We start from the raw sequence: 26,237 nt of genomic DNA, 5'->3' as shown, positions 1-26,237 counted from the left end.
TGGCAGATGCCGTGTCTGCCAACCCAAGGGCTTGTTGAGTTACGAGGCAGGTGCATGGTGCTTTAATTCTCTGGTATGAGGAGGCTGGCACCCATTGCCCCACATAAAGCAGCCGGTGTCGCAGCCGAGCCGGCGGCGCTCACCTCCCTCTCCTGCAGCAGCCGGCGCAGGGTCCGCTTTCTGACGATGTGGCGTCTCCGCAAGTAAAGGCCGATGCCCAAGCCAACCACCACCAGGCACAGGAGACCTCCGACGACACCAGCTGCGATAGACGGGATTTTGGAGCTGCAAGACAGGAGGGGGTGCAGAAAGAGAAAAAAATGCTTAGGTGTAAGATTTAAAAAAAAAACATACAGAGGTTGCGTGAAGCCGTAGCTTTTGATCAAACACACACTCTGGACATCCACTTAAGCCTATTTGACATTTCAGATATCTTGGGCATCTGTATTTTTAAGTTCCTCATCCAGTAACCTGCTCAAAGCCTTCACTCTTCTCTCAAACTCGCAATTGGAGCTGATCCTCATGGCTTAAGCGAGAGGATTTCTCCTCCCTCTGACAAACGCACCAAGCACATGAACATCAAATCTGTGATGCCTATATATGCCAGCCATGGGCAGCCTGCGTGTGATCAGATACACACAAAACACATGGAGAGAAGGTGATATCAAGAAGGCATACGCAGTTGTGATTCCAGCAATGAAGCTGACATCTCACCATTACTAGGGAGGCCATGCTGTAAGGGTAACAATGAACTTCAGATCATTGGTCCTCCTCAGGGACAGATGTCTGAGGCGAGGTAATGTGTGAACTGTCCACATCGTACATACAGATTGCTGCCTCTTTATTAGAGCCTGGGTCATTTCAAATTTAAGTTGAAAAGAAAAACCTGTTTTGCAAGGTTGTTTTCTGGTCTGTACATAGAGATCCATCACAGCTCTTTCTAAGTTGCCCCAGGGATTACTATTAAATAGAGTCACATTTTAACACTACTTCTAGGCTGAATTTGTCTTGCCATAGCATGACTGTGGCCAGAAACTAAATCCCTCTCTCTTAGTCAGAGAAGCCTGTTCACTTGTTGCATGACCTTAAGCAAGTCATGAGGCCAAACAGTGCGATGTAAGATCTGGTGAAGAATGAACGTCCATCTGTGCACAGAGCGGTTGGAGATTTACAGATCACAGGGCTGGAAAAGACGCCCTGGGTCTCTGAGATGAATCCCCTGTAATGCAGGTAACCATATCAATCCTAAACATATCTCTCTCTGCCACTAGCCCATAATTCTTTCTTTTTCCAGGTCCTCCTTTTGTTCTTCAGTAACAGATCCCAGGTCTCACCTTGACAAACAAGCTAAGCAGAACAAGGTTTTGGAGTCTCGTGCCAGTAGGAATATTTCTTAGTTCTTTAAATCATTTTTATAGATTAGAGCCTGCTCTAATCTGTCACTTCCCTGTACAGAGCTGAAGACTCAACTTGAGTCCCAGCCTTGCAGTGTCCAGCATGGAAATGTAAACACGCATGGACTCTTTCCAGCTCTGTCGTTAATTGTAGCAGATGAAATACTCACCCGTTTGGACAGCCTTCAAGACCTGGCCCTTTGCACCTGTAAAAACAAATGAACGTTACAAACATATTAGCTCTGGTGTACATACTTCTATAATTCCAACTAAGAAGAGTGCTACTGATTGAAAAGTTGTGTTTCACAGCAGTCCAAGTATTAACATAGGAATTTATAATAGTCATTCACTCTATTAAGTATCAGTCAATGGCCTTGCTCCAAAATCTTTTATCTAGAGGCATAGTTATGCTGCATGCTCAGTTTAAAGAATATTTTAAAACAACTTTCTATCATGTGGTAGAATAGGGGGAGGACACAGATACACAAAATTCAAATGGACCTGGATTCCCTGGCTCTGCATGGACATTTGGGTTAGTGCAGAAGCTCAGGGCTGACAGCAGAGGAAGACAGAAGCACCCTCTCCCCTGCTCAAGGGCAGAAAGCCACATGGAAACGTGTCACTGCAGACTCTCCTGCATAATCCTTGTTTCCTGATAAGTAAAATATGCCAATTTCCAGACTTTCTATTGCAATGGAAAACTTGGGTAGCAGATATACACTCCCATCAGAAAACAGGATTTGACAGCACTCCCTTTGGCTATAGTCTGTTGGTATGTGTCCATGATATTTTTCTTTCAGAATCCAAGGTCTTATGTTACTGGTAATGTGAACAGGTACAACACTTTTATCCAGAGAGACAGAAACTCTACTAGCAAGTCATTCACCCTCCATTTGAGTTTAAAATGCCCAAAATTCATTTTGGCAGCCCAATGCAAAAAACAACACGGATGGAAACACAGTGACTGCATTCACTTGATGGTCTAACGGGTGTGTGAGGCACCGTGCATTCCCTAAGTGCTGCTGGGCTACAAGATGTATATTCTTCATGGGAATTGTGGTCTTTGTGGTGTCTACTGAGGAAGGAGAGCATTACAGAGAGGGTTACATCACCTCTGAAAAACAGAGCACAGCAAGCAGAAAAAGTCCAGTTTGTGGTATCCGCTCCCTGCGCTGACTTAAAAGAAAATGGATCATCCCAAAACAACTCCAGAGGAGGTCAAGTAGGGGGTAAGGAGTGAGCCTGTGCCAGGAAAACTGCTCTGAATTCCCTCTCACCGAGAGGAGGAACGAGAAAAATTTCAAAATGGCAGGTGAAGTTGCAGATCTTATCTCATAACTTGATCTAGGACTGGGGGAGGAAGAGGTGAAGCAATCACTCATTTTATTGGGTTTTTGTTTGTTTGTTTTCATTACTCTGATCTTCCCTCGTGTATTTGCCTTGTTTCTGGGCCAACACAGTGCTCCAAGATCCAGCATCTGGAAGGTCTTGTGAGTTCACTGGGCTCCCATGCAAGAATGTGCATCCTGGTGTCCTGGACACGCTGGAAGGGCTGTGCATACTGGTTCCCGGATCCTGGGCGCCCAGCTTTGTTAGCGTTCCCTGTCTGCCTACGGCTTGGTTTGTTTGCTCAGTTGTGTAACTAAGTACAGAGAAGCTGCACGTGCAGAGCAGAACCACCAGCTTGCTTATGGTCACAGGAGACGTATCTTGCTTTGCACCAGGCTTCTCTCCTCAGGTGGTCAACAGAAAACTGATCTAGGACCCAAGACCTCATCCTGTCATGCTCTACCACCCGGATGTGAAATTCTACATGCTAATGCAACAAAGCATGTGCAGTTCCTCCCAATAAGGATGTGAAATTAAAAGACCTCACTTCATTTCAGAATGTGACTGTGGTCCCTCAGATTATCTCTTCCTAAAAATTTTGGTTTGCCATGCTACTTTATGATGGCGAGTCTTCCATGCACTTCCTAACAGCAAAAAAAAAAAAATTGGTTGAGGGGATAGCATCTACAGTCTGAGGAATGACCGACCAGCTATTTTCCTACACCAGAAAGTAGAAGCAGGAGAAGTGTAGATTTTCATCTGTCCCCTTCTTTTTTTAAATTATTTCCCACACAAATCCATCAATATAAATTCTGGTGGGATAAAGTAAAAAGGTGTTAGGGAAGAAAATGACAGATCAGCTTGTACTTTTGAAATCCCATGTGATTTTCTGATTCATTTCACAAGTCAAAGAAGAAACAAAGCCTATGACAAATATCCATCCAGGACTAAATATAACTGTCTTTCTTAATGTGGAATTTTATGATGACACCTAACATAAGTAACCCAGGTTTTATGGAATCTAAACAATCACTTTTTCCATTCCTGAATCGTTTTTCTCCTGCTTACAGAAAGCAAAATGAGAAATGTGACCTTGTGTTATGAACTGCCTCAAGATCTTATGGATATATCAGCTGGAATCTAGCAGCAGTTGTAGTCTCTGAAATATTTCTCTACTTATTGGAAAATTGGTGCTGTGTACAGTCCCTGAAAACTATTGCATCCTGAACTCAGATTTCATCTGTCTATGTAAATATTACTCATCCCAGTGCAGACACAGCTATTTATTTCCCAAATCCATCAAGATTTTAACAACTTTCTCCTCGACCCATAGTTCCTAATTTGATATAATACAGACAGGTTGCTATGATTTATGGCCCTTCAGAGGGGACTCACACTATAACAGCCTAAGCTACTTCACAGTCATAAAAGAAATGGAAAACCATTGGGTTTTTTGAAGCCTTACAAAAACTTCCCTCTGCCCTTTCCTTCTCATTAACCTTCAGAGTATGACAAAGGCATCACATTTGCACTGTGCTGCTGCAACCTTCCCTCTCAGACCCCTGGTTGCTTTCTCACCCCCCCACCAAAAATGCCCTGGCATTTAACATGAAGACTGGCAAGACACGTAGCGTTGGTAGCGATGGCGGAGGCAGGACACACCATCCAGTGCTATTAACTACAGTAGTGGCTTCTCTCCTCCTTGCCCTTCCACTTCAGGGGCTGTGGCTGAATTTAATTCCTGTACTCTGGGAGAGTGGCAAGGGAAAACCAAATCCTTAAACGCCTAGCAGATTAATTAAGCCGGTGTGTGTCATTAGTTGCTGGAGGTATAAATGGGGTAATTCCAGGGCTTTTGGGATGTTGCTCTTTTTATCAGAGTGTATTTTCTCAGCTGTACTAGAGGCAGAGCAACAGGAAGCTCGCGTACAAAATCCCCAAGAGATTACAGGAGAAATGGGAGAGAAGGGGTCTTTTGGGCTGAGCAGAAGAAAGCTTTCTGCATTCTGTTTTCTAATGAAGGCTGAAAAAACAACTCAGCAAAGAAAATGAGACTAGATAGGATTCTTCACAGCAATACAAAAGAAGCGCTGCTTTACTAGTAAGCACACCTGAAGTAAAAAAACAAAGTTTGTGACAAAGCTCAGCCGGGAAGAGAAGTCCCCTTTACTTGCAGCTTCTTCAAATAAGGAAAACAGAGCCAGATCCTGGAAACCCTTACTTGCATGACTACTGAAGTCAGCGCACTTAATCATGCTGATAAGATTTTGTGGGCTCTAGCTGTGAAATTGGACAGGGACAGAAATGAAGTTGTTGTTTCTTGTCATGCAGAAATCGCTGAGACTGTGGTTTCTAAGGATGCAAAAACTTTGTGAGACAGATGTTTTCCACCCACTGCTGAACAGATCCCATTCCCACAGCACAACAAGGGAAAGGCATGAAGAGAAGTAAGTGCCATTACTGATTGATTGCCTTCATGGGTACAATGCTGCGCCAGACCGCACGTTCCCAGATTACTTCTCTGACACTGGCTCCCTACCCATCATTGCCATTGGCCTCAAATGACCCATCTGTAAAGCAAAAATACTAACTACCTTCTTCTAGCTCTGTTGAGCCCTTCAGGGATACAGCCTATTTCTTCTGCCACATTTGGGCAGCAACTCAAACAGGGCCATTGAGCATGTCCACAATATTAACTGTGGCAAACTTAGCCCAGTTCTTTCACGTAAGAGATGAAATTGAACTTTTATATTCTGCCTTAATAACACACGGCCAAATACACTGAGCTGTATGTTGGATACCCCTAATTTTAAAAAACGTTTCCTTACCCTACCCCCATCACCTGCCAGACTCCTGTGGTACACCCATCCACTGCTAAAGCCAGGCAGGAACTGACTTTTCTGATGAAGTCTGCTCTGGGAACTTGCTTGTGCACAAAGAACCACCGCGTGGCTCATCGTTACATCCATGTCTGGCAGATTGTTCTCCACGTTTGCAATCATTTGGGTCTAGAGTTTGATCTCACTATCGAGGCCACACAGTGGAAAGCCTTGTTCAGATGTGGTTACCCATTACGCTGCTCCAGTCATCAGCTGCATTTCCATGTGGCCAGTTAGAAGAAGGATATTGGATCACCATGGCCAGTTTGTATCAGTAGGGACTATTGAGGTCATTAATAAAGAGCAAAGTTATTAAGATCCCTTTTCAACTGAGATCATTTGTTCTCAGGCATGTGATGGGAAGCCCCGATAACCCTTGCCTGCAACCGGAACAAAACACAGGGCACATTGCCATAAATCATGGCAAACCCACATGGCTGTTACAGCTACCATCTGAAAACCAGAACACTGAATTCACTACGAGCACTAGGAAGGGCCGTTACTTGCTGGTTTAACCCTTCATCTCCTTTTCTCCATGAAGGTGGGGGCCTGTGCACTCTGCTCTTTAGTGACCTGACAGCTGAGTTAGCTAATATACAATGGGACGATGGGTGGTCTGAATATGTTATAACTTCTGTCTTGCAACATGTATTACAGGCATATTACAGAGGATTTTGGATCAGACAGACCTGCAGGGTACAGGGCAGGGGCCTGTGAAGGAATAGACAGCAAACATGGGCTGTTTTTTTTCTCTGAAAGCGTCACAGTCCAACAACCAAGTCTGAAACCCTAAAACCTTCTACTGTGCATCCCGTGTCCTTTGCAGGTAGGAAACCAAGAGAGGAGACAGTTGTTACTTATTGTCATGTAGGTTAAATACAGTTCGATTAACAGCTCATGATAGGGGGCAGTTTAAGTGTGCCCCCAGATGAGGACAAAAATGGTTCATACAGATTGGGTTTACCGTGATGCCCATTAATAAAGCCATACTCAGGAGGCAAGCAAGGCTTTACACTCAGATCAAGTGCTAGCATATGGAAAGAAGATAAAAAAGAAAATACTGTGGTGTCCCACTGGGATTTCCCTCCTAAAAAATGAAAGGTGCAAAGAAAAAATGGGCCCCGGGAGCTCAGCATCCACCAGATGTCACTGATGTTCCTCCCAAAACCAGAGGACCCAGCACCAAGCCAGGTGAGAAAAAAAAAAGTGCATCACTGGTGGGTGAGTTCTGTAAAATTCCAGGAAGTTTCCTATTTAAATCAACACACAAACCTGTTTCAACCCCCCTAAAACATTTTCCTTTTTTTTCCCCCCTTCTGTGTAAAGAAGAAGTGCCACTGAACTTTTCCTACTTACAAAGTCTGCCGCTCTCTGCTTACATTACCTGTGTACTCCTGACCTCTCTCGCTCTCTGCTATTTCTTCTTCTCAGTGGTTTGAAATGGGACCGTCAGGAAGAGAAAGAGCTCGAGACAAGCTGTTCCCTTATTTCTTTCCCCCGCTGTCTCCATTCAGCCCAAGATTTTACTCACCCCCGAGTACAGTTTGGATGGCAGAGCTGGCAAACGGCATTCCCGTCGGCATATTTCCAGACGAGGGTGTCATTCTCACCCAGAACCCCTGCTGGGCAGGACTTCACACAGTGGGGGCCGTCTATAAAATGGGCACACTTCATGCAATTGTCAGGGCCCTACAAAGAGAAACAGCTTGTTTATAATGCCCTTACATCAGCCTATTCAGGAGGAAATTCAGAAAGTAAATCTAAATGCCTTCCACTGCTGGAAGTTGCCAGCATCATCTGGTTTTATTACCTTGCTACCTGATATTCTTGCAAGTATTTGCTCTTGTAGGATGGACCATAAAAAAGATAGTACCTGATGTTTAAAGCTAATATTTTCTTGAGTTTCAGTGTTGCTGCTTTTTTTCCCCTGCCTTCTGCCTGGTTGGAAAGCTTGCATTTTTCATTTAAAATGGGGAATAATTTAATGGCACCTTGATAAGGGGTAAGCTGAAAAGCAGAGGGCCCAGCTGCTGCCTGGTGCAATCTACCATCACACGATTTAAAACGATGGACTTGGACCTGCTGACACCTCCCTGAAGTACTGGCCTCAAATCATTATTTTCCTGGTTTCTCAGCGTGGGTTCTTTCCTCTGTTAGGGAGAAGTAGGGGATAATGCAGGCAACTCAAGGTGTCCATGTGGGTTTTTTTACTTTGAAAAGCACTTAGTTTGTGTTTAAAGGCATTGCCTTTGGCCATTTTTGGCAGAACTGTTTTTATTCAGACTATAACAACACTAGGAATGCCCTAAATATTTTCAAGCAGGGGAACCAGTAATTCTGGGTCACATTCTACTATGAAGAAAAAACAGACCAGATCCATAGTGCCAGTTTCAGTGGGACTACAGTAAGACATGCTATAGGAAGATTATTTTAATTACTGTAATGTCTAAGGGCCACTATAATAGAGTGATTACTGGATGCTGGGCAAATATGGAACAAGGGCGTGGTCACCCCCTGAAGGAGCTTACAATGTTAATAACATCCCTGAGGCCATGGTGGTCTAAGCTAGAAGGGAGGATGGAAATGCTTCACATTACTGAGCAGTGACTCTTCAGACTGATGATGGGCAGGGGTCGAACCCTCAGTGACTGCAAGGGATGGTAAGAGGTGTTTAAAGAGTTGGGTTAAGTAGCACAGAGGAGGATCTGTGACGGAAGCAGGAGATTTGATTTCAATTACCAAAACCCAATGAGAATTAGAGTTTTACAATTAAGATATGAGTTTGATCTGATTAAAAGGAAAACATTTTGTACCATTGCCAAACTGGACATTTTGTAACACAAAAGAGTATTCTCAAAATTAAAGAAGAACAAAATTCAGGAAGACTCTGGATGACTAGCAAGACTACACTGTATTGACTTTTGTAGAAGGAGCTTTTGTATGGTTTTGGAATAGTTAAACAAGTTTGAAAATCCAATTGTTTTGTTTTGATTGCCTTTCTTTGAACATAATTTACACCTGCAATTACTTTAATATAGGTCTTGACTGTAACCTTGTTCAAGGAGGGAACATGGTTTTAAGTAAAAACTGCTTCCTGCATATTTTTTGGTAAACATCTGGTTTTGATCACAAATTTATCATGGCTTTTCAAAAAGGTAAAAAGCTACTGGTTTAATCCCCTATTTTAAACATTTTTTCCCCTCTGAATAAGGAAATTTAATTTGTTCACACCAACTTGGCAGTTCAGTAGCTACATGTTCCTGAAATATTTGCCAAATTACCTTATCATCACATACATAAGTAAGCCTTTTTTTTTTCCTGTAAAAAGACACAAAAAAGAAAGGCCCTACAATGCCTGTGACTCTGGATTACATGTATGATGGGTGACACAAAAGAAAAATAACACCCTGCGGTTCGCTCTCCTGTTTCTGCTCCCCTGCCCCAAGATCTTGACTTCTAAGCCCCCCCCATTTCCACTCCATCTCGGAGAAGGGTAAACGAGACCTCAAGATTATCTCAACACAGGAAATACGTATTAATACATGGTCTGAGGCACAGGTTTGCTAAGCTGAATCTGCTCTTACAGGTCCAGTGCAGGTTGCATTGTATGCAGTAGAGTTTTGCACCAGGCACTCAGGATGGCAGGGAAGGCACTTGGAGTCCCTTTCAAACTCTCTTGGTTCCCTGGAAAACAACAAAAAAAAGAGATAATTAAACCCCAGCCTGATTAGCGAGTGATAAATTGTGGTCCTCTCTCCTTTTTCTGACTTTTCCAGTTTAAATAGACTGGGATGATGGTACTGAGACAGGAGGAGGTACGGGGGACCCTCCTGGCTACACCAGTAGCACTTGCTCATTGCAACCAGGGGTAGGTAAGAGTAAGGGAAATTTGGTTGACGGTGAAACACATGGCACTCCAGATTGCACACTACAAATTAGTTTACCTTCCCTTTTAAGCTAACGACACAGAATATTTGCAACGATTTCCAAAGGCTTTTAAATGGTAGTGATGCAGAGAGATCAGCAAAAACAGTTCAAGTGATTCCAAGGATCCAAATAATAATTAGGAAAGTTAAACAGCAATGCACTGATAATTAAATTCATGCCCTCCCTACAACACACAATGAATCATTAAAATATGAATGTTGGGAACAGATGGTTTCAATAGCAATAAAGCTGTTCCACTTCAAGTAATGGTGTTATTAATTAAACTAAATCTACCCATCATCTGATACAAAAAATGCCCAGATCTGCCCTTCAGGTCATAATAGCTGCTGGAGGGAATTCACTTACAAAAAAGACAGCTGCGGAACTGCCAGTTGCTAGAGAAATATAAACATCAGGGACATCAGCACCTTGTCAAGTACTTGCTTAATACTCATGATTTTTCGAAGTCAAAATTTGAAAGATTTATTAAAAAAATCCTGTAATTCTCGGTGCTAGACGTGCCTTTCCTGCCTACATCACCTGTTGAATAGACTGAAAAACCCAGCTGCAGTCCTGACGCACGGGCAGCGATATGTTTTGTTCAGCCTGAGTGAGGCTCAAGCAGTAATTTTGCTTGAAATTGCTGCTCCCAGTGCTTTTTGGATGAAAGTTCATTCTCCCTTGACTGCAACTTTGCAAACCGCAAGGACAAGCCGCTCATTTGAGCAAATGTAAGAGTCCCTTTGCAGTAATGAAGCCTATTGAGCAGTGAAGCCCTGGCTCCAGGGGTGACTGACTGCAAATGGCTCCGGCTCTCACCCGATGTGCTTGACATGACAGGCATAGCTTGGATTTCCACCGGGGCTTTAAGCTCCTTTATTTCTTATGGGAAGGAAGTGTAAGACTTAGCCTCCTTAGGCCTCCAGAGAGTCTCCTCCTGGGCTTAAGGGGATGTTTTCTCAGCAGTCACCGTGGCAGGAGCAAACTCCTAAGCAATGCTGAACAGGGAAGGAGAGGTACCTTAGCTAGGTACCATGCTCACATACGTCTCTGCAAAGCCAGTGAAATTCCATGCAACCAGAGACCCTATTTTTTTTGCTTTCTTTCTAGCTACAACACATTTTAAAAACCAAAATCCCCAAATCATTGCCAAAACCTCAAGCACCCCTCAGACACCTTACCCTTGCAGGATGTTGCACTGCTTCACACACTCCTTCTGGCGATCAAAAAACCTGCAGGAGAAGCAGTGGAAGGGTCCTGGGCCCCAGCAACCCACGTCCGAGCACAGGGGGTCACAAACGTGCCTGGCAGCAGCTGGGAGACAGAGACAAGAAAAACCATGAACATCAAGGCAGGACAGAGGGCAAACACAGCACTGCCAGTGACTCCATTCTGACCAGCCAGTTTCTCTAACCTGTTCCAAAGCAGACGTGAATGGTCCTGGCAGTGTGGAAGATGATTAATCATGCTCCTCTTAATTCCCAAAGCCTGAAACTAAGACTGACTTCTGGCCTTTCAAAATAAGAACGAGCTCCTCTGTGACAGCTTAACAGCCATAAAATAAAGCTAAACCAGTACCAGGCTGAGAGGGTTGGGGTTTTTCAGCCTGGAGAGGAAAAGGCTCTGGGGAGCCTTACTGCAGCCTTTTAATACTTAAAGAGGGCTTATAATGACTTTTTACCAAGGCCTGTAGCAACAGGACAAGGGGCAACTCTTTTAAACTGGAAGAGGGTAGATTTAGATTGGATATAATGAAGAAATAGTTACGATAGGTGGTGAGGCACTAGAACAGGTTGCCCAGAGAAGTTGTGGATGCTCCATCCCTGGAAGTGTTCAAGGCCAGGTTGGATGGGGCTTTGAGCAACTTGGTCTAGTGGAAGGTGTCCTGGCCCACGGCAGGGGGGTTGGACTAGATGATCTTTGAAGGTCCCTTCCAACCCAAACCATTCTGTGATTCTACAATCAATTTCTAAAATACAACAAATTAATATTCTGCAAGGAAAAATAATTAGATTTTGGCCCAGGGACCACTGCAGTCAACAGCAGCATGGTTGAACAACAGCTTCAACCTTGTCAAAAAAGTCCAATGTTTGCAGTTAGCTTCAGTGTCCTTCAACCTACGTGGCTTCACTATGCCCTTAGTAGTGAAGCAGCTCCTTCCCATATGCTGGACACCATGAAATCCACACCTTTGGTGGGAAAAAAAATCCCACTTTTCCCTCACCACCTTCATTAAAGCAGTATCACTGATGAATTTTGCAGCCAAGGGAACAGAGAGAAAAAAGCCTTGTTCAAATTACTCTTGTATTTCAGCATGAGCTTCTGCGGGGAGCAAGAAGGCAGCACTGACTTACCACACTCATTTTTATTTCTGTTCTGTATAATCTTTGTTTTCTGGCTCTGAGTTGCAAACAGGCTGCGCCAGTCCATGGTGTCAGCATAGCAGAGGTTCTTGTTCTTCATAATGGCAACATCTCCATCGCTTATTTCCTTGAGGGAGCGCAGCCCTAAGGACTGTATTTTCAAGTTAACAACAGCAAGGGAATACTGGCCACTAAAATGGAGATGGACAAAAAGAAAACACACGGAAGAAAGATAATTAGTAAGTAGGGTTTTACTCAGCACGTTTTTCTTTTGATTTTCAAATGTGTATTGCTGTGCACTGAATTTTGTTCAAGCAAGATGCTGCTCAGCCCTCTAAAGTTAACAGCTGGTACATGACACCTATTGTAAATCAACTGCAATACTCATATCTGGTTTTGCATGGGCTTTTTAAGCTAAAACTGGCAGGACATGTGCGCTCTGTCAAGTAAATGATGTGCAACAATGGTTGTAAGTAGAGCAGCTATTATTTCGTGCTGGTCCACCAAGCCATCCTTCTTCTCAGGGTAAGCCCAGGAGGGCGCTGGATGCACTGCCGGTGCCCACACCGCCTGGCAGCCACGGTCTCCATCCCCAACTGCCCAGCTACCTCAAATCCCAAAGTGCTTCTGATCACATCGGAACTTGCCCCAGACTGCAAAGAGTGCTCTCTGTCCTGCTTGTGCTTCCAGGCTGGTGGGCAGGCTCAGGGCAGCCCTCCACATGCAGCACAGAGCTGAGGGTCTCATCGACCCAGGGCACATTATCTGCTGCTACAAAGATGCTGCTCTACTCCTCGCAGGGTTTTTCCCATTTTGCATCAGTTTAGGGACACCTGAGTCTCACACTGCTTATTGCCTTGGTGTGCTCAGACAAGTGCACCTCTAAACACAGTTTCTTTTACAGTCGCTCTGGCACATGATGTACTTACTGTTGCTTGGTTCTGCCTCGTATAATCTCCAGATTTTCAAAAGCATAGAGATCAGTAGCATTATCAGGCCAGGCCTGAATCAACAAAAATCCTGAAATGAAGAAAAGAAGATTAAAAAAAAACCCCCAAACAAAAAAAACCCCCGCAGTCATTATTGGCAGCAGAACCTCCTTCTGCACCAGGAGAAGGCGCTTGTGCTTTCCCTGTGCTTATCTGAGAATCTCAAAGTGAAACATGACATTTTAGGGAGCAGGGAGATATTTTTAAACCCCATTTTATAAACAGTTTACTTCTTAGCCCAGCACGAGGCCTTAGGAGCGTAAGAGAGGAGTGTGTTGGTAAGCCGCACATCCTGCCACACCGAGCCACCAGTGATGACGGCTCTTGCCAGCAGATACCCTGGCTGAGAGGCTGCTGGCTCCGGTGCTGTGGGAGAAAGACATTGCTCTGTCCCATTTCTGAGCTGCCCTCAGGGAACAGGAAAACTGAAGAGAAAGCAGAAACAGAGCAGAACAGACAGCCGCTCAGAGTGGATTTGCTAAGGCGAGCAGATTTCCTGCTCAGCCGAGGCACTCAGGAGGAGGGGGAGAATTTGGGAAATTGCAGGCTGCTGTATGAAGCTCTGGGATTAGTCATTTCTACCCTGAAGGGAGCCAGACAGGTAAAAGAGAGAAAGAAGAGGGGAATTGGAGTCACGTCTGTGGACCCAGCTCTGATGTTATGCTCATTTTATAATGGGCTGAAGAAAATTACTTTTAATTGATACTTGGTGCAAGACGGCGGCTGAGCGCTCCACTGGCTGCTTTGTGCTCGTGGAGATACATTCACCCCAAGGAAGAGCTCTTCAGGCTGGAGAGGGTGTCTCCATGAGGATGATGCAAGCCACTGAGCACGCTTCCCTAAGGAGCTGCTGAAAGGTTTTCCACAAATAGAAACACACTTGGCTTTTTTTAGCCAGAGTGGCACGCCTCTGCATCACCACATACTTCTTGGGTGGCTGAGGATCTCTTCTGCTTTTACTCTTTGCTAGGGCTGACAGTTCAGCAGAAGGGATAGTCTGGCCAAATCACACACCTTGGATGGGAGACCAGTATGGGTTATGCGGGTGTAATGCTGGCGAGATGTTGCTGACCACCTTTGTGAAGAGTGACCCCTGGTAGCTGAGAGACAGAAACCGTTCACTTGCATTTCTCTTCATGCGCCTAAAAAATTTCCCTCGTCTCCCTTTGTGGTTTTGGCAGTACCAGTCAGAGAACACCTCAGCTTAAAACTCATTGCTAACCTGATATTTCTTTGACTGTTTTGAAGACATCCAACTTCTTGGGGTCCAAGGGTAGGGTCTTCGTGAAGGCATCACTGAAACAAACAGAATGAGGAATTGGGAAAAGAATGGCTCAGCCTGAATTTCTCCCTAGCCCTTCTCCTCCAGTGCTAAACAACCAGCAGGCAACTCACCCTAGAAATGCAACTGGGAGAATGCTGACATCCCCATTGATCTTGGTACAATTTTTGAAGGAGTCAATGTTTGTGGCGTTTATGGAGAGGATGCCTTTAAGTTCACCTATTCCGATACCGTTGCACACTGTTAAAAGGGAGATACAAAAGTCAGGGGGGGAAGAAGAGTGAAGCCCAATCACATGGAAGGGAATAAACATGGAAATGCCATTAGTCCAGAAAGCACTCCCATACGGTCAAACCTACCACTGTAAGATGAGTTTCATAGATCTTTTGCCTACTTTTGCTTTTCAGAAAGCACCACAGGATAACTTCTTCCTGCCTGCCTGGCTGTGCAGCTCTGGTTTGAGCATCTCTGCACGCAGGCTCTGGCACATGCACTTCTCCCTCTTTGTCCCATTTTCATTTTATTCCTCTTGATGAGATACTGGGAAGGACAAGCGAAGGAGAAGGCTGATGTGCAAGATACACATAACGCACAGGTTATCTACTGTACTTGTGGTGTATCCCAGTTGGAAAGCATGCTCCACAGCCATGTTTCCTGATCAAACCCCTTGTCAGATCTCCAAACTATCACTGGATATTTATGTTGAATTTGTACTTAAATAAGCTCAGAACTCCATGTACTTTTCTAATAAGTTACCTATAATCTCAAAGCCTTACTGGTTTATTCCATGCTTTCTATACCTTTGCTGCATAGCCCATCACACTTTTTACACTTCCGAACACCGTTTTCTTCCACTTCATAAGTATCAGTATTGCATGAGCGAACACAGGAGCCATGGTCTGTCACCACATAGTTGTCTGGAAAAAAACAAGGATACAAAGGTCATTGAAATGCAAGTGGGATGCATTGGGGGCTACACAGGCACTGCAATACTAGGAAGAAAAAGGGGTTTTGAACTTTTGGCATACTTAGCGAAGTACAGGCATTAATTATTAATTCTCACAAACATCCTTTGAAGGTAGATAGACATACAGTGCTATTGCCATTTTACAGAGAGGAGAAAGTCACAGTAGGATAAAACAACATTGCCAAGGTCAGGCTGTGCAGAAGTGGCATAATCGGGATCAATACACAGCACTTCTCATCCCTCACCTTCACTCACTCTTTCAGGCTAAGGGCCAGGCAGGGCAATCGTCAACCTCAGAAAGGGATACCCGTTCTGTATGGTAAACCCACTCTTACATTTAAGTCTTGATGGGTTGAAAAAACATGGACATGGAACAGCGTGAAAGAAAAAGGAAGTATCTGTAGAGGAAGCAATGATCACAGGCTTTGAGAAGGAGTGTTTAAACCAATGACTTTCTACCAGTCCTAATTAAGAACCAGCTAAGAGTTGGTACTGCTTTGGTAATCCACAGGATTGATCCCATGTGGCTGTTGTTTTGATGATTCTCATAAGATGTTTTTCTCCCCATCAAGAGAAAAATCTTCAGAAGTCAAAATTTAATGGTTAAAAATCAGGGAAGGTGATGGATGCAGACAGTTTGAAGAGGCTGTCTTCTTTACCAGCTATTCTGTCATTTTTGACACCTGTTCCCGGTTCCCAAGGAAGCTGAAGAAAACAAGAAAGTGCTTTTTCACTTGGCCATAATGCAGAGGGATGACACAGGTCCCTTCCCACCTTGCTCCAACTCCCCACCTCCTCTGCGGATGCAACCTCAAATGAACTTACGTGGACATTCCCTCACACAAGTGGCTCCAAAGCTGTATTTTCCATCAGGGTTGACATCCATCTGATAAGTGGTGGGGTTATACAGGACCAAGGGGGGACACGTATCCTTGCATGTAGCATCATCCCGAAACTTGCGGCATGCCTGCCATTGAACAACAGCACCCATTAAACTACCTTCTCCTTAAAAAGTGACAATGGTTTTATATGAGCTCTTTAAAAACACTCTGATGGGCTCATCTGTTTCCTGCTTGGCTCTAATGGAAACCCCAAGCAGCTAGAGGGAGGGTCCCTCGTGCTTTGAAGGTGAAAGGTTGCTTCAATCGAGTTTTAACCTTTGAAAAAAAAGAGAGGGCATGAGGTTTTCTTGTTCTGAACAAGAAACCTTGGCACTCTGGCAGAGAGCTGCTGGGATTCACGTGGGAACAGGAGCGAATCTGCATGCCTTAGACAGAAGAATTTTCCCTACAAGCAGCAAACAGATCAAGAAAAACAGTACTTTTCTTGGCCGCTTTTTAATAACCTAAATCAAATCAAGTCCTTTCCTGCCGATTACTGACTTTTCTGGCTAAATATTAAACTGAAGCCATTATATTTGGCTGCAGGCAATGAACAATTTAGCAGGCATTTATGAAGGACAAGTTGGTTCTTCCAGTCTAATTCTGCATTAAATTAATATTCACTCTCTTCTCCTCTTTTTTCTTCCCCGGCGTTCAAGATGAGAGAGAGTAACTGTCTTCTCTGTGACCCAGTAAGGGCATCATAGCCACGCAATTTATAAGGGGACCAGGAATACAGATGACAACAACAAAACCCAGACTGGATGGTTTCTGCGGCAATTACTCAGGTGTCACTTAATTCAGAATGAAGTGTAGTGCAAACATGGGGAAGAGTTAAAACCACAGCATGCACCAACTCCCTGAAACTCTTATAGAACAGCAATGGGATGTTTTTCTTCCTAAAAAAGCTCCATTTGCTCTTTCTCCCTCCGCTGCCCCAGGGTCCCCCAAACACTATGCTTGTGTGGCAAGTGAAAACCAGAAACCTTGATTTCATGTCCGAAGTTCAGTGAAATGCAAACAAAGTGAAGGTCCATCATATCTTATTCCCCTTACAAATTCTTGCTTTAGTAAACCAAGATTATTACTGCTTAGCACTAAGGAGCACAAGGCAAAGCTGTGCTGGCATGGAAAACGACTGCACCGTGGCGGCAGCTGAGGACCTGGGGACCTGCCTATGTGGTGAAGTCACCCTACAGCAAACACTTAGCTGCTCTGCAACAACTTTGAGCTCACTGGGCTCTCAGAGGCACTAATGCTGATTTGGCATGTGCTAGGAAGGTCCACCTGCAGAGTCAGTAAAGACCAGCTAAGGGCGTTGTGAAATTCATGTCCTCTTCCCTCCTGCTGACCACCCGTGCAGGGAAGCCCCGGAGCACCCTCCACGTCACCATCTCTCAGAGGCCTTCTCAGATGAAAGAAGGCTAGAGGACAGGCAGCTGAAAGCCTGCCTCGCTGTGCCAGGGATTTAAGCAATTATGGTGGTGGTGTAGCATCGTTACCAGGCAGTCACTCTCCCGAGGCCCCGTGCACCCCGCAGCACACTGGTTGTGGCAGCAGTCGCTGGGCACCTTTCCCCTGCACCGGCCAGAGCACTGCTGGGCACAGATGACTTTCGTTACTGGAAGACACAAGCAAAAAGGAAAAACATCAGGAATGAAGAACATTTAAGCTGTACTTGCTGCGATGAGATCAAGAAATATGGAGAAAAGGTCTGGTGCAGGATCTGTGCTAGATTTTCCCCATGGGATGCATATTCTGTCCTCATATAAGGCCAAAGCTCAGGAGGGCTGAGAGCTGGTGTGGGTGGTGGCGAGAAGGGGTTCTGTTCAGGCTGTAATTTTCTTGGCTCTTGCGAGGTGCTAAGCACTCTGGTCCCAGCCAGCAAACCATGTCCTGCTTAGAAAGAGCATCCAGGTCCCTGTGGCATCAATGCCTAAACCAAGAAAAACTCTGTGGAGTCATTGCATCTTACAGCTGGGCAATAGAGAAGGATCTGGCTCCATTTTGTTGAGAAAATCTGCTATTATTGGTGCTAGCTTTGGGAAAAACAACACGACGGGAGAACCGCCAGGACTTTGTACTATAATAGGAAGCCGTACATTGTTAGTGTGGTGTTAGGATCACTTCAATGCACTAAAAATATTTCTGAAATTTGTGTAGAGAGAGGAGACTCACTAAGCAAACCGATTTCATATGCATATTGTATTATTTTTCTTTAGGCTTCAATTCCTCGGCCAAGTTTTATCTTCGTTACTCAACTCCCACAGGGTTTGCACCAGTGCAGCAACCTGGAGGAAGAACTGGCCCTGATTCAGCTTTTTGCAGGGAAGCAAAAACTGCCTGCAACTTTTTGTTGAGAATTGGGAAATCATCTCCATTTCAATATCAAAGCAGAGAAAACAATAATCAGAACAATTAAAAAAACCCCCAGAAATTAATGGTTAGCATTAAAACCCCAAATGGGATTGTTTGTTCTCTACAAAAAAGTTACCGATCCACAGAACCTGGCATTAAACTTCGGAGAAACCTGATGGCTAATTTGCTGCATTACAGCACCCTGAGCATTTCTGCTTTGCACTACAGTAACTGTTACCAAGTTTGCAGTTGGCACAAATGAGTTCCAATATCATCAGGAATTCCTGTAAGTCCAAAACAGATGGTTGTTAATTAACAGAAAATTATTGGAAAATGTAGCCTGCTACAGGGTATATAACTGCGATTTTTTAAAAATCATATTTCCTATCTTTTTTCATTACACATTTTTGTATCCAAACTGTATTATTTCATTTTTCTTGTAGGACTTTAAGCAAGATATTGTATTTTCAAGGAAACAGATTATTTCCACAATATGCATAAGCTTCTCTGATAGCAACTCCTTCGTTCAACTAGAAACAGGGGAATAAAAGGCACATTGTTCTACACTAACAGCATTTTGATATCTTTTTTTCATAAGCATCAACCAGGGAGTAAAACAGCTCATCACTTTGATAGCTATTGACTTGAGCTTCCTGCTGGAAACATATATCATGGCAAACGTTTATATTTCATACAGAATATCCCACGTTCGTTGAAGGAGAAAGATACTTATCATCCCAAACTTTCCCACATATGGAAATGTGGGATACATTTTCAGTTGGCCAGATTCTCAAATGCCTGGAGAGGAGAGCCAGAGCCTGCAAACGGTTTCATTTTATGCACTCCTAGTCATCCTCCCGAAGCCAGCAACAGTTTGTAAATGCTGGAAGCTTGTAGAGCTGAGACCTGAGGTTTTGGAAGCCCCTGAGACAGCTGTGCAGCCTCAACTGCAGGGATCAACCTGGGAAGGGCTTTGTGTGCACAGCCGCTGGCCACCTCAAGAGCCAAACTGCAGAGTTGACCGAAAAAAACTAAAGCTTATACTAAATGAGGATAGAAATGCTCTATGTTCCTTTTTCCTTAAGCTCTAGAAGCCATACAGATTTGGCCTGATACCTGCAAGCAAGAAACTTAGGTTTAGGTGATTATTTGTAATGGAAAACCAAAGATAGGATGTTGCTTTCATTTGTGTTATGTTTAGATCAGCAGTCTTTCCACTGAACTTTACTCAAAACAAAGAATCAGAAACAATGCATTTCCCCACTTATTACAGAAAAAGGAAATAATGAAGCAGCAAAAAAGTTGAAATGGTCTTCCTCCTCAACCTTTACTTGAGGAAAAATAAAGCCTTGCAAAATCTCAAGCACTTCTAAATGGGTGTTTCTGTCACTCTCTTAACATCAGGCAAACATCCTACCTGCAAAATTTTACAGTAAAGCACAGGCAGCCAAACAGAACAACCTCACGATGCCAAGTATCTCCATTTACAAATTAAAAAATGGCTACACATTTTCTAAGAGCCTTCCAAAGATCCTCTGAGTAGTGTGATTACCCGCATGAAGGTGACATCTTTTCTGTTTACAAAAGAAAGCCACCGGCATTCCAAAAAGAGGAATTAAAGCCAGCAAAACCCGAGTTATGTTGTCGCTTCTAATAGTAGAAATTAATCCAAAGTATCATTAACTGGCCTGCAGAGTGGCTCTGTGGGAAACAGCAGGAAGGCAAACAATTCACCATGCAGCTACTGCGTTCTATCTTATATGGTAAAATGACTTAAGGAATAAATGTTCTCAAGCGCAGATGGGAGAAAGTTATGGCTGATAGACAAAAGCTTTCAACGCAGGAGAGAGCTGCAGTCTTTTGCCTCTGGAGGAACAGCACATCTGCAGGGAAATCCAGACCCAAGTCAAACCACCTTGAGGTTTCCCCTCCAGAAATGAAGCTACTTGGGGGGGAGCGGGCATGGCCATCCTCCCCGCGACTGCACTTCTGCAGAGTGGGAAGCAGGCCATGTCCGTCCGTGGTGTGCTTCAAGGAGCCCCAGCATAGAGGGATGCAGAGAAGGCCAAGCGTGAAATACATGTCATTGATTGGTGCTTGGTGTGTTAGTTTTTTGGTAGATAGAAATTTAGTATGTCAGAGCACACAAGATTTCTTAATTTGCAGGCTTACACGTCTGGCAGTTCTGTTCGCCAGGGCCCCAGCAGTGGTCTTCTGTGCAGTTCGGATGGCATTTGGGACCTAAAACACAAGAGCAGAGTATTATATTCTATAAACATGGACAACAACAACATCATGTGAGTTACAGAAAACAAAGACTTGAGTTTTCCTTCTTGATAAATCAGGGGAGGAAGCACCTATATACCAGTGCTCAAAAAGTTTGAGAGCTGGACCTTAATATCGTTATCCTTTGTTCATCTCTGGTTTCCTATGTGCAGTTCTCCACACCTTTGAGCAAGCGAGTGCAATACCCAGCCAGTCTAGCTTACGAAAGAGGCGTATTTTTCCCAGGAACAGAAATCTCAGCTACTGCCCGGCTGGCCCTTCTGCTGAAGTTTGCATGCAATGGCAAGTCACCGCCGGCTTGCGGCCGGGCATGTGCCAGCTGCTCGCTACAGGCCACATGTAAATCAGTGTTTCTGAACAACGTGGTTCGAAAAAGAAAACAAACCCAACTGGATTCGCAGGCAACTGCCAGCTGCTCTGACCACAAAGTAATTCGACTTGTCTGCTTCGCGCCCTCCTCCCGCCCTTTGCCAAAAATATTCCTCGGCATAGGACTATGCAGCAGATGGACAATCGATGGAGAGGTGGCAGGATGGACAGACACCCTGCCTGACCTTGAAGGTTCAGTGCTGGGCTCTTTCCTAACCATCCCTCCTTACTCTTTTCTTTCTTTTTCTTTCTCTTAATGACAAGCAAAGTCCCAGAGAAACAACTTATTTTAGATTACGGGATTGTTATTAAAACCATAAATGGCTAAGTAGATTAATCTGGAATTCACTGCATTTAAGAGGCATTTCCTACTAGAATGATTCTTCCTGCTAACAACACATGATTCTCCCTCCCCTCCACTGCCCATCAAATAGCTGAACAAACGCCAATACTTGTCCAAGAGTTGATTGATTTGGTGTGCGACCAAAGAACTTCTTTTTTTTAAAGTTGAAAAGGGAAAGGTTAACATTTCTGTGGTGTTTAGAGCCAAACTCCTCTGCTGACTTGTATCGTTTGCAACCCCTTGATTACGCTAGGGCTCTGCAGAAAAATATGTCAACACAGAAGTTGGCTATTAGCTCTCAGGCAGTTACGCAACTGGAAGAAGATAAAGAAAATATGTTTTTCTGCCAATTTACAGTGCCAGAAATTAAATGCTCAGAAACGAAAATAAACTCTCCTTTACATGAAATGACTGGGGATTTTACAAGGGACTCATAAGGCTGAAGGATTAGCTTGAGCCCACTCAGAGCATATGCTACACAAACTTTTAAATATAAGCTCATCTCCCTCCTGATCTAAAGCATCAGATTTATCTGCCTGTCTATCATTAATTTTGCAAGGATAATCCGTGCAGCCCAAAACACCAGTGTTTTATGGCACTCAGCTTGGGCCTTAGCACTAAAAAGGCTTCAAGTCCCACAGTAACTCCACGAAGGTACCGATATGGGTTTTCTAGACCAGAGCCTTATATTGTAAACAGAAGACTGCTGGAAAGCAAATGACTGCATATTATTCTGAGCTGTCTTTGAAGAACACATATGTAGGGTACTGTCTGAAACCAAGAAAAGCTTTCCGAAGAACTTCAGTGAGCTATGAGTTAAGGACCTAACCACCATGAAAAATTACATCTTCAGCCAGCAGTGAAGAAATGAAAGGACTTCCCTTGGAACAGGGCTTGGTGGCCCTGCATGGAGGAACTGGTGGACCTGAAACCCACCACATGAAAGATGGGATGTTCGTTCTTCTCTCTGAAATGGGGGAGCGCATAGCATTTTGGTAAGTTAATACTCACAAGAAGACAGGTTGCTTGCAAATTCAAGCACCGTGAGAGGCTTCTTGCTCGTGTCAATGATGTCATTCCAGAGAACAGTGTCCATGTTGCACAATTTGGGGTTGTTGCTGATTTTAACACCTCCATTGAGAATTTCTGCCATGGAAGGAAAAAAATTGGTAAGTGAAGCAACCTGCCTAAGTCTTCTGTCTCTGATCTAAAGAAAGGGAAATAAAACACTTATTTCTTCCCCTCAGTCATGCTATGCTGACAGAAAAGGACAATCTGCACGGCACCAGCACTCCTGATGGTACAACTAGCGCCGGGCTCAGACTGACGGGTTCTGAAGGGTCAGCTGCTGTTGGATGCCACCAAGGTGCTACTACATGTGGCTTTCTGCCTGGTGCCAGCTCCAGAGGCCACTGCACTCAGCAGAGATGGCACTGCTGGCACTCACTCTCCCCCACACCCAGTGGGGTGGGGGAGAGAATCGGAAGGAGAAAGGTAAAACTCTACGGTTGAGATAAGAACAGTTTAATAGAACAGAAAGGGAGAAACTAATAATGATAACAATAACAATAATAAAATGACAATAATAATAATAAAAGGATTGGAATATACAAAACAAGTGATGCACAATGCAATTGCTCACCACTCGCCAACTGATGCCCAGTTAGTTCCCGAGCAGCCATCCCCCCCAGGCCAACTCCCCCCAGTTTATATACTGGACATGACATCGCATGGTATGCAATACCCTTTGGCCAGTTTGGGTCAGCTGCCCTGGCTGTGTCCCCTCCCAACTTCTTGTGCCCCTCCAGCCTTCTTGCTGGCTGGGCATGAGAAGCTGAAAAATCCTTGACTTTAGACTAAACACTACGTAGCAACAACTGAAAACATCACTGTGTTATCAACATTCTTCTCATACTGAATCCAAGACATAACACTATACCAGCTACCAGGAAGACAATTAACTCTATCCCAGACGAAACAGGACAGACTGTCAGCCAGAGACTGTGTAAGACCCTAACTTACATACCACCAGCTCCCACTGGAATTTAATAGAAAATACTGACGTGTATGCGCTGGAATCAAATAATGCAAAATAACAAGTGGATACTTCTTTGCCATTTTGGGGGACACAAATAAATCTCACCATACTGTTGATGCTTTGGATTTTCTGGATCTTGTTGCAATGGAAAATTATGAACTTTCGTCATCTTTTGAAGAAGGCTGGCTAGCAGGAAAGCAAGTAGGAAACTGGGAAACTACATTAAAATCCTTGTTTTTAAAACAGGATTTGATGGCATATGACTTTGAGAGGAGATCTTCAATCAGATCTTGATACCAACAACCTAAAGTTGAAGTTTGCTTTACAGGCGCCTCCACCTCTTGCCCTTGTCTCACCTGATAGCCGTTTCATTGGCAGCTCTCGGAGTCCCTGGGTTTTATTCATGTGATAATTAGATAAAACTGCCAGGGCGTAAGAGTTGTCATACAGCACATTGCCTCGGATGATCTGGAGATTTTCTAGGGGAATGACATCCACCATGTTAAGCGCGATGAGCACGTAGCCTGCAACTTCCTGTATCGTCTGAGAGAACAACAGAAGAAACAAGGTGCTTAATCCATAACACTATTCTACTCTTGATAGAGTCGCTTTCCTCCTCCCACCCTTCCAATCCACTGTCTCTCAATTTTAAGGAATGATAAACCACTTAATCTCATTAAAAAATAAAGAAATCCAAGAACAAGAAGGGACTATGTGGAAAACTTTGTTGTCTAAGCAGGTATAAACCAACCCTTAGAGCAGCTACCAGGGGGTCAGTCCAAAGGTCCAGCTTACCCCTGTTCTGTCTGCAAGCAAGGGCAAGTGGAGCTGCCTAGGGGATGCAGGAGAACAGGGCAAGCATGTATGATATGGCAACCAAGTGTGATGCTTCCCCTGAATACTTGCCCAGCCTCCAACAATTGGCAGCACAAAGATGCTATCATCTGATTGAGGCTTTTACACTCTCTCTTCTGAGCCCCTTTCCTAGTGGATTGTCCAATGCTCAGCAGAGGAAAAGAGCAGGTAACCACCTCTCTCTTAAGCACTGAATAGTTACAGGACAACAAGACAAGTGAAGCACTGTTCCTGGATGTAGGTTAATTCCTGCCTTGTACTGAAATCACTGTAAATGAGAAACCCTCAGACTACCACTTAGGATATTTTTCTCTTCTATGAAGACCACCAGTGATTTTTCGGCAGACCTGTTATGTTCCTGGGGACACTGGTCTACACGGTCAAGTTGTGCTTGGGAAAGAAAAATGGCAATACCATCATATTTGTAACCCATATGCCTGAAACATCTCTTTTCTGATGTTCTTGCTTTTTACTATAATTAAATGCTTTTTTTCCCTTTGTTCCCTGAGGAGGAAAGCTCACACAAAGAGATTACTCCTCTAAATCCAGCGGACTGACCTGTTTATTCAAATCTTCCATACAAGAGCTCTTGATAGCAGACATACACTAATATCAAAAAACTTCTTCCTCTCCTGCTTCTTTCTTTGAAAACATCCTAATCTGATAACTGGGCATGCCAAAATCAATGCATGTAAAACACCTTCTTTAAGAAATATAAGCTGAAGTGCAACGCTATTGCCACTGCTGGCAGTCTGGCAGCGGGAGAACAGACCCGTACCCCTCACCTGGTCTCTGCTGGTGGGGAACCTCTGAGAAGTGAGGCAATGCATAAGGATGTAATAATATTTGTAAATAAGAAGAAACCCACCTGCATGGCAGCCAGCATAGGTTGGCAGGTGCTTGAAAAGCTATTTCTCAAAGTACCTGATTTAGTATAGTAGGGTTGAGCGTATCCTGCAGCCTACAGGTATGCTGAGACTGTGACCTGTAATTTCTCTGACATCAGCTAGCTATGTTTTTGGATCACCACAGAATTTTACAGGTAGCTGATCCTTTGCACTTTAAAAATGCAGTTAGATTTCTTTAGCAGGGAAAGCCACATTGGCCAAGAACACTAACCTTCAGGAAAGAAAGGTCACGATTGTGCTCCACGTATGTAATCTCCAGGTTGCTCAGTACCACCTCGCAGTTGTTGTACATCCTCTGCAGGCTGGTGAAATGGTCTTCCACATGTCCCAGCTGAGTCAGCTTGTTATTTGTCCCTTGACAAACTGTGGAAGAAAGAAGAAAACTCCATGAAGGAAAGCAAGAATAAGTACAAGGTAAAGACTTGTTGCCCACCCATCTTTACAAGCACCACCATAAGTGAAGAATCAGCACAGATGTGTAAGAAACAAGAACATTATCTTGCTTGATGATAATGGCAATAGCGTAGGGAGCATGCAACATTTCCCAAGCACAGACATGTACCAGAATTAAGAGCTGGAATAACCCTCTGTCACTTTCTGTTATATAACCCCCCCCCCCAAGATGACGCTTTTATACATAAGTAGCACTAGGTTTTCTGTACCACAAACATAACTCAGCTCCTGAGGACAGGGCACTGATTCTGTGCCATCAAACACTATTGAAAGTAAGTGTACCCTGCCAGGTACCGCTGCTCGGTATCACCAAAGGCGAGGTGATTTCCCCGAGGACCCATTTACAATAGTTTGGGAGGCACTGGGTCTCCTTGGAAGCTCAGTGGGAGGGAGCAGGGGTTTCCTGAAGGACCCCTCAAGCTACAAGTAGGGTTTTAAGAGCAAACTGAACCTCCAGGGCTCACACATTTCTTGCCACTCTGACATACTGGGAGTATGATAGATTCAGGAGATTTCCCGGCATATTCAGCTTTGGCACACAAATCCACCTAAGCCTGCTTTGCTGGTGGGGAAGGAAGTGGTGCCGCAGAGAGCACCACTGAGATTACAAACATTT

General features: G+C 44.2%; 1 protein-coding gene across 2 annotated transcripts in view; it reads right to left on the bottom strand.

Annotated features, from left to right (window-relative positions):
• EGFR (epidermal growth factor receptor) overlaps positions 1–26,237 on the bottom strand; it is a 167,650-nt gene that overhangs the window by 26,043 nt on the left and 115,370 nt on the right. For both annotated transcript variants that reach the window (XM_052795503.1, XM_052795494.1), the window contains exons 2-17: positions 25,380–25,531; positions 23,762–23,948; positions 22,379–22,513; positions 20,542–20,610; positions 17,514–17,632; positions 15,956–16,097; positions 14,964–15,080; positions 14,277–14,403; positions 14,104–14,177; positions 12,822–12,912; positions 11,884–12,083; positions 10,711–10,843; positions 9,187–9,286; positions 7,134–7,291; positions 1,565–1,600; positions 144–285 (exon numbers count right to left, since the gene is read on the bottom strand). In XM_052795503.1, the coding sequence (XP_052651463.1) occupies positions 144–285; positions 1,565–1,600; positions 7,134–7,291; positions 9,187–9,286; positions 10,711–10,843; positions 11,884–12,083; positions 12,822–12,912; positions 14,104–14,177; positions 14,277–14,403; positions 14,964–15,080; positions 15,956–16,097; positions 17,514–17,632; positions 20,542–20,610; positions 22,379–22,513; positions 23,762–23,948; positions 25,380–25,531 (1,982 nt within the window). The remainder of the gene's footprint in view (positions 1–143; positions 286–1,564; positions 1,601–7,133; positions 7,292–9,186; positions 9,287–10,710; positions 10,844–11,883; positions 12,084–12,821; positions 12,913–14,103; positions 14,178–14,276; positions 14,404–14,963; positions 15,081–15,955; positions 16,098–17,513; positions 17,633–20,541; positions 20,611–22,378; positions 22,514–23,761; positions 23,949–25,379; positions 25,532–26,237) is intronic.

Source organism: Harpia harpyja, chromosome 1, assembly GCF_026419915.1.
Source record: "Harpia harpyja isolate bHarHar1 chromosome 1, bHarHar1 primary haplotype, whole genome shotgun sequence".
Classification (NCBI taxonomy): Eukaryota; Metazoa; Chordata; class Aves; order Accipitriformes; family Accipitridae; genus Harpia; species Harpia harpyja.
The sequence above is the reverse complement of the archived record's forward strand: the minus strand, read 5'-3'. Positions and strand labels throughout refer to the sequence as shown.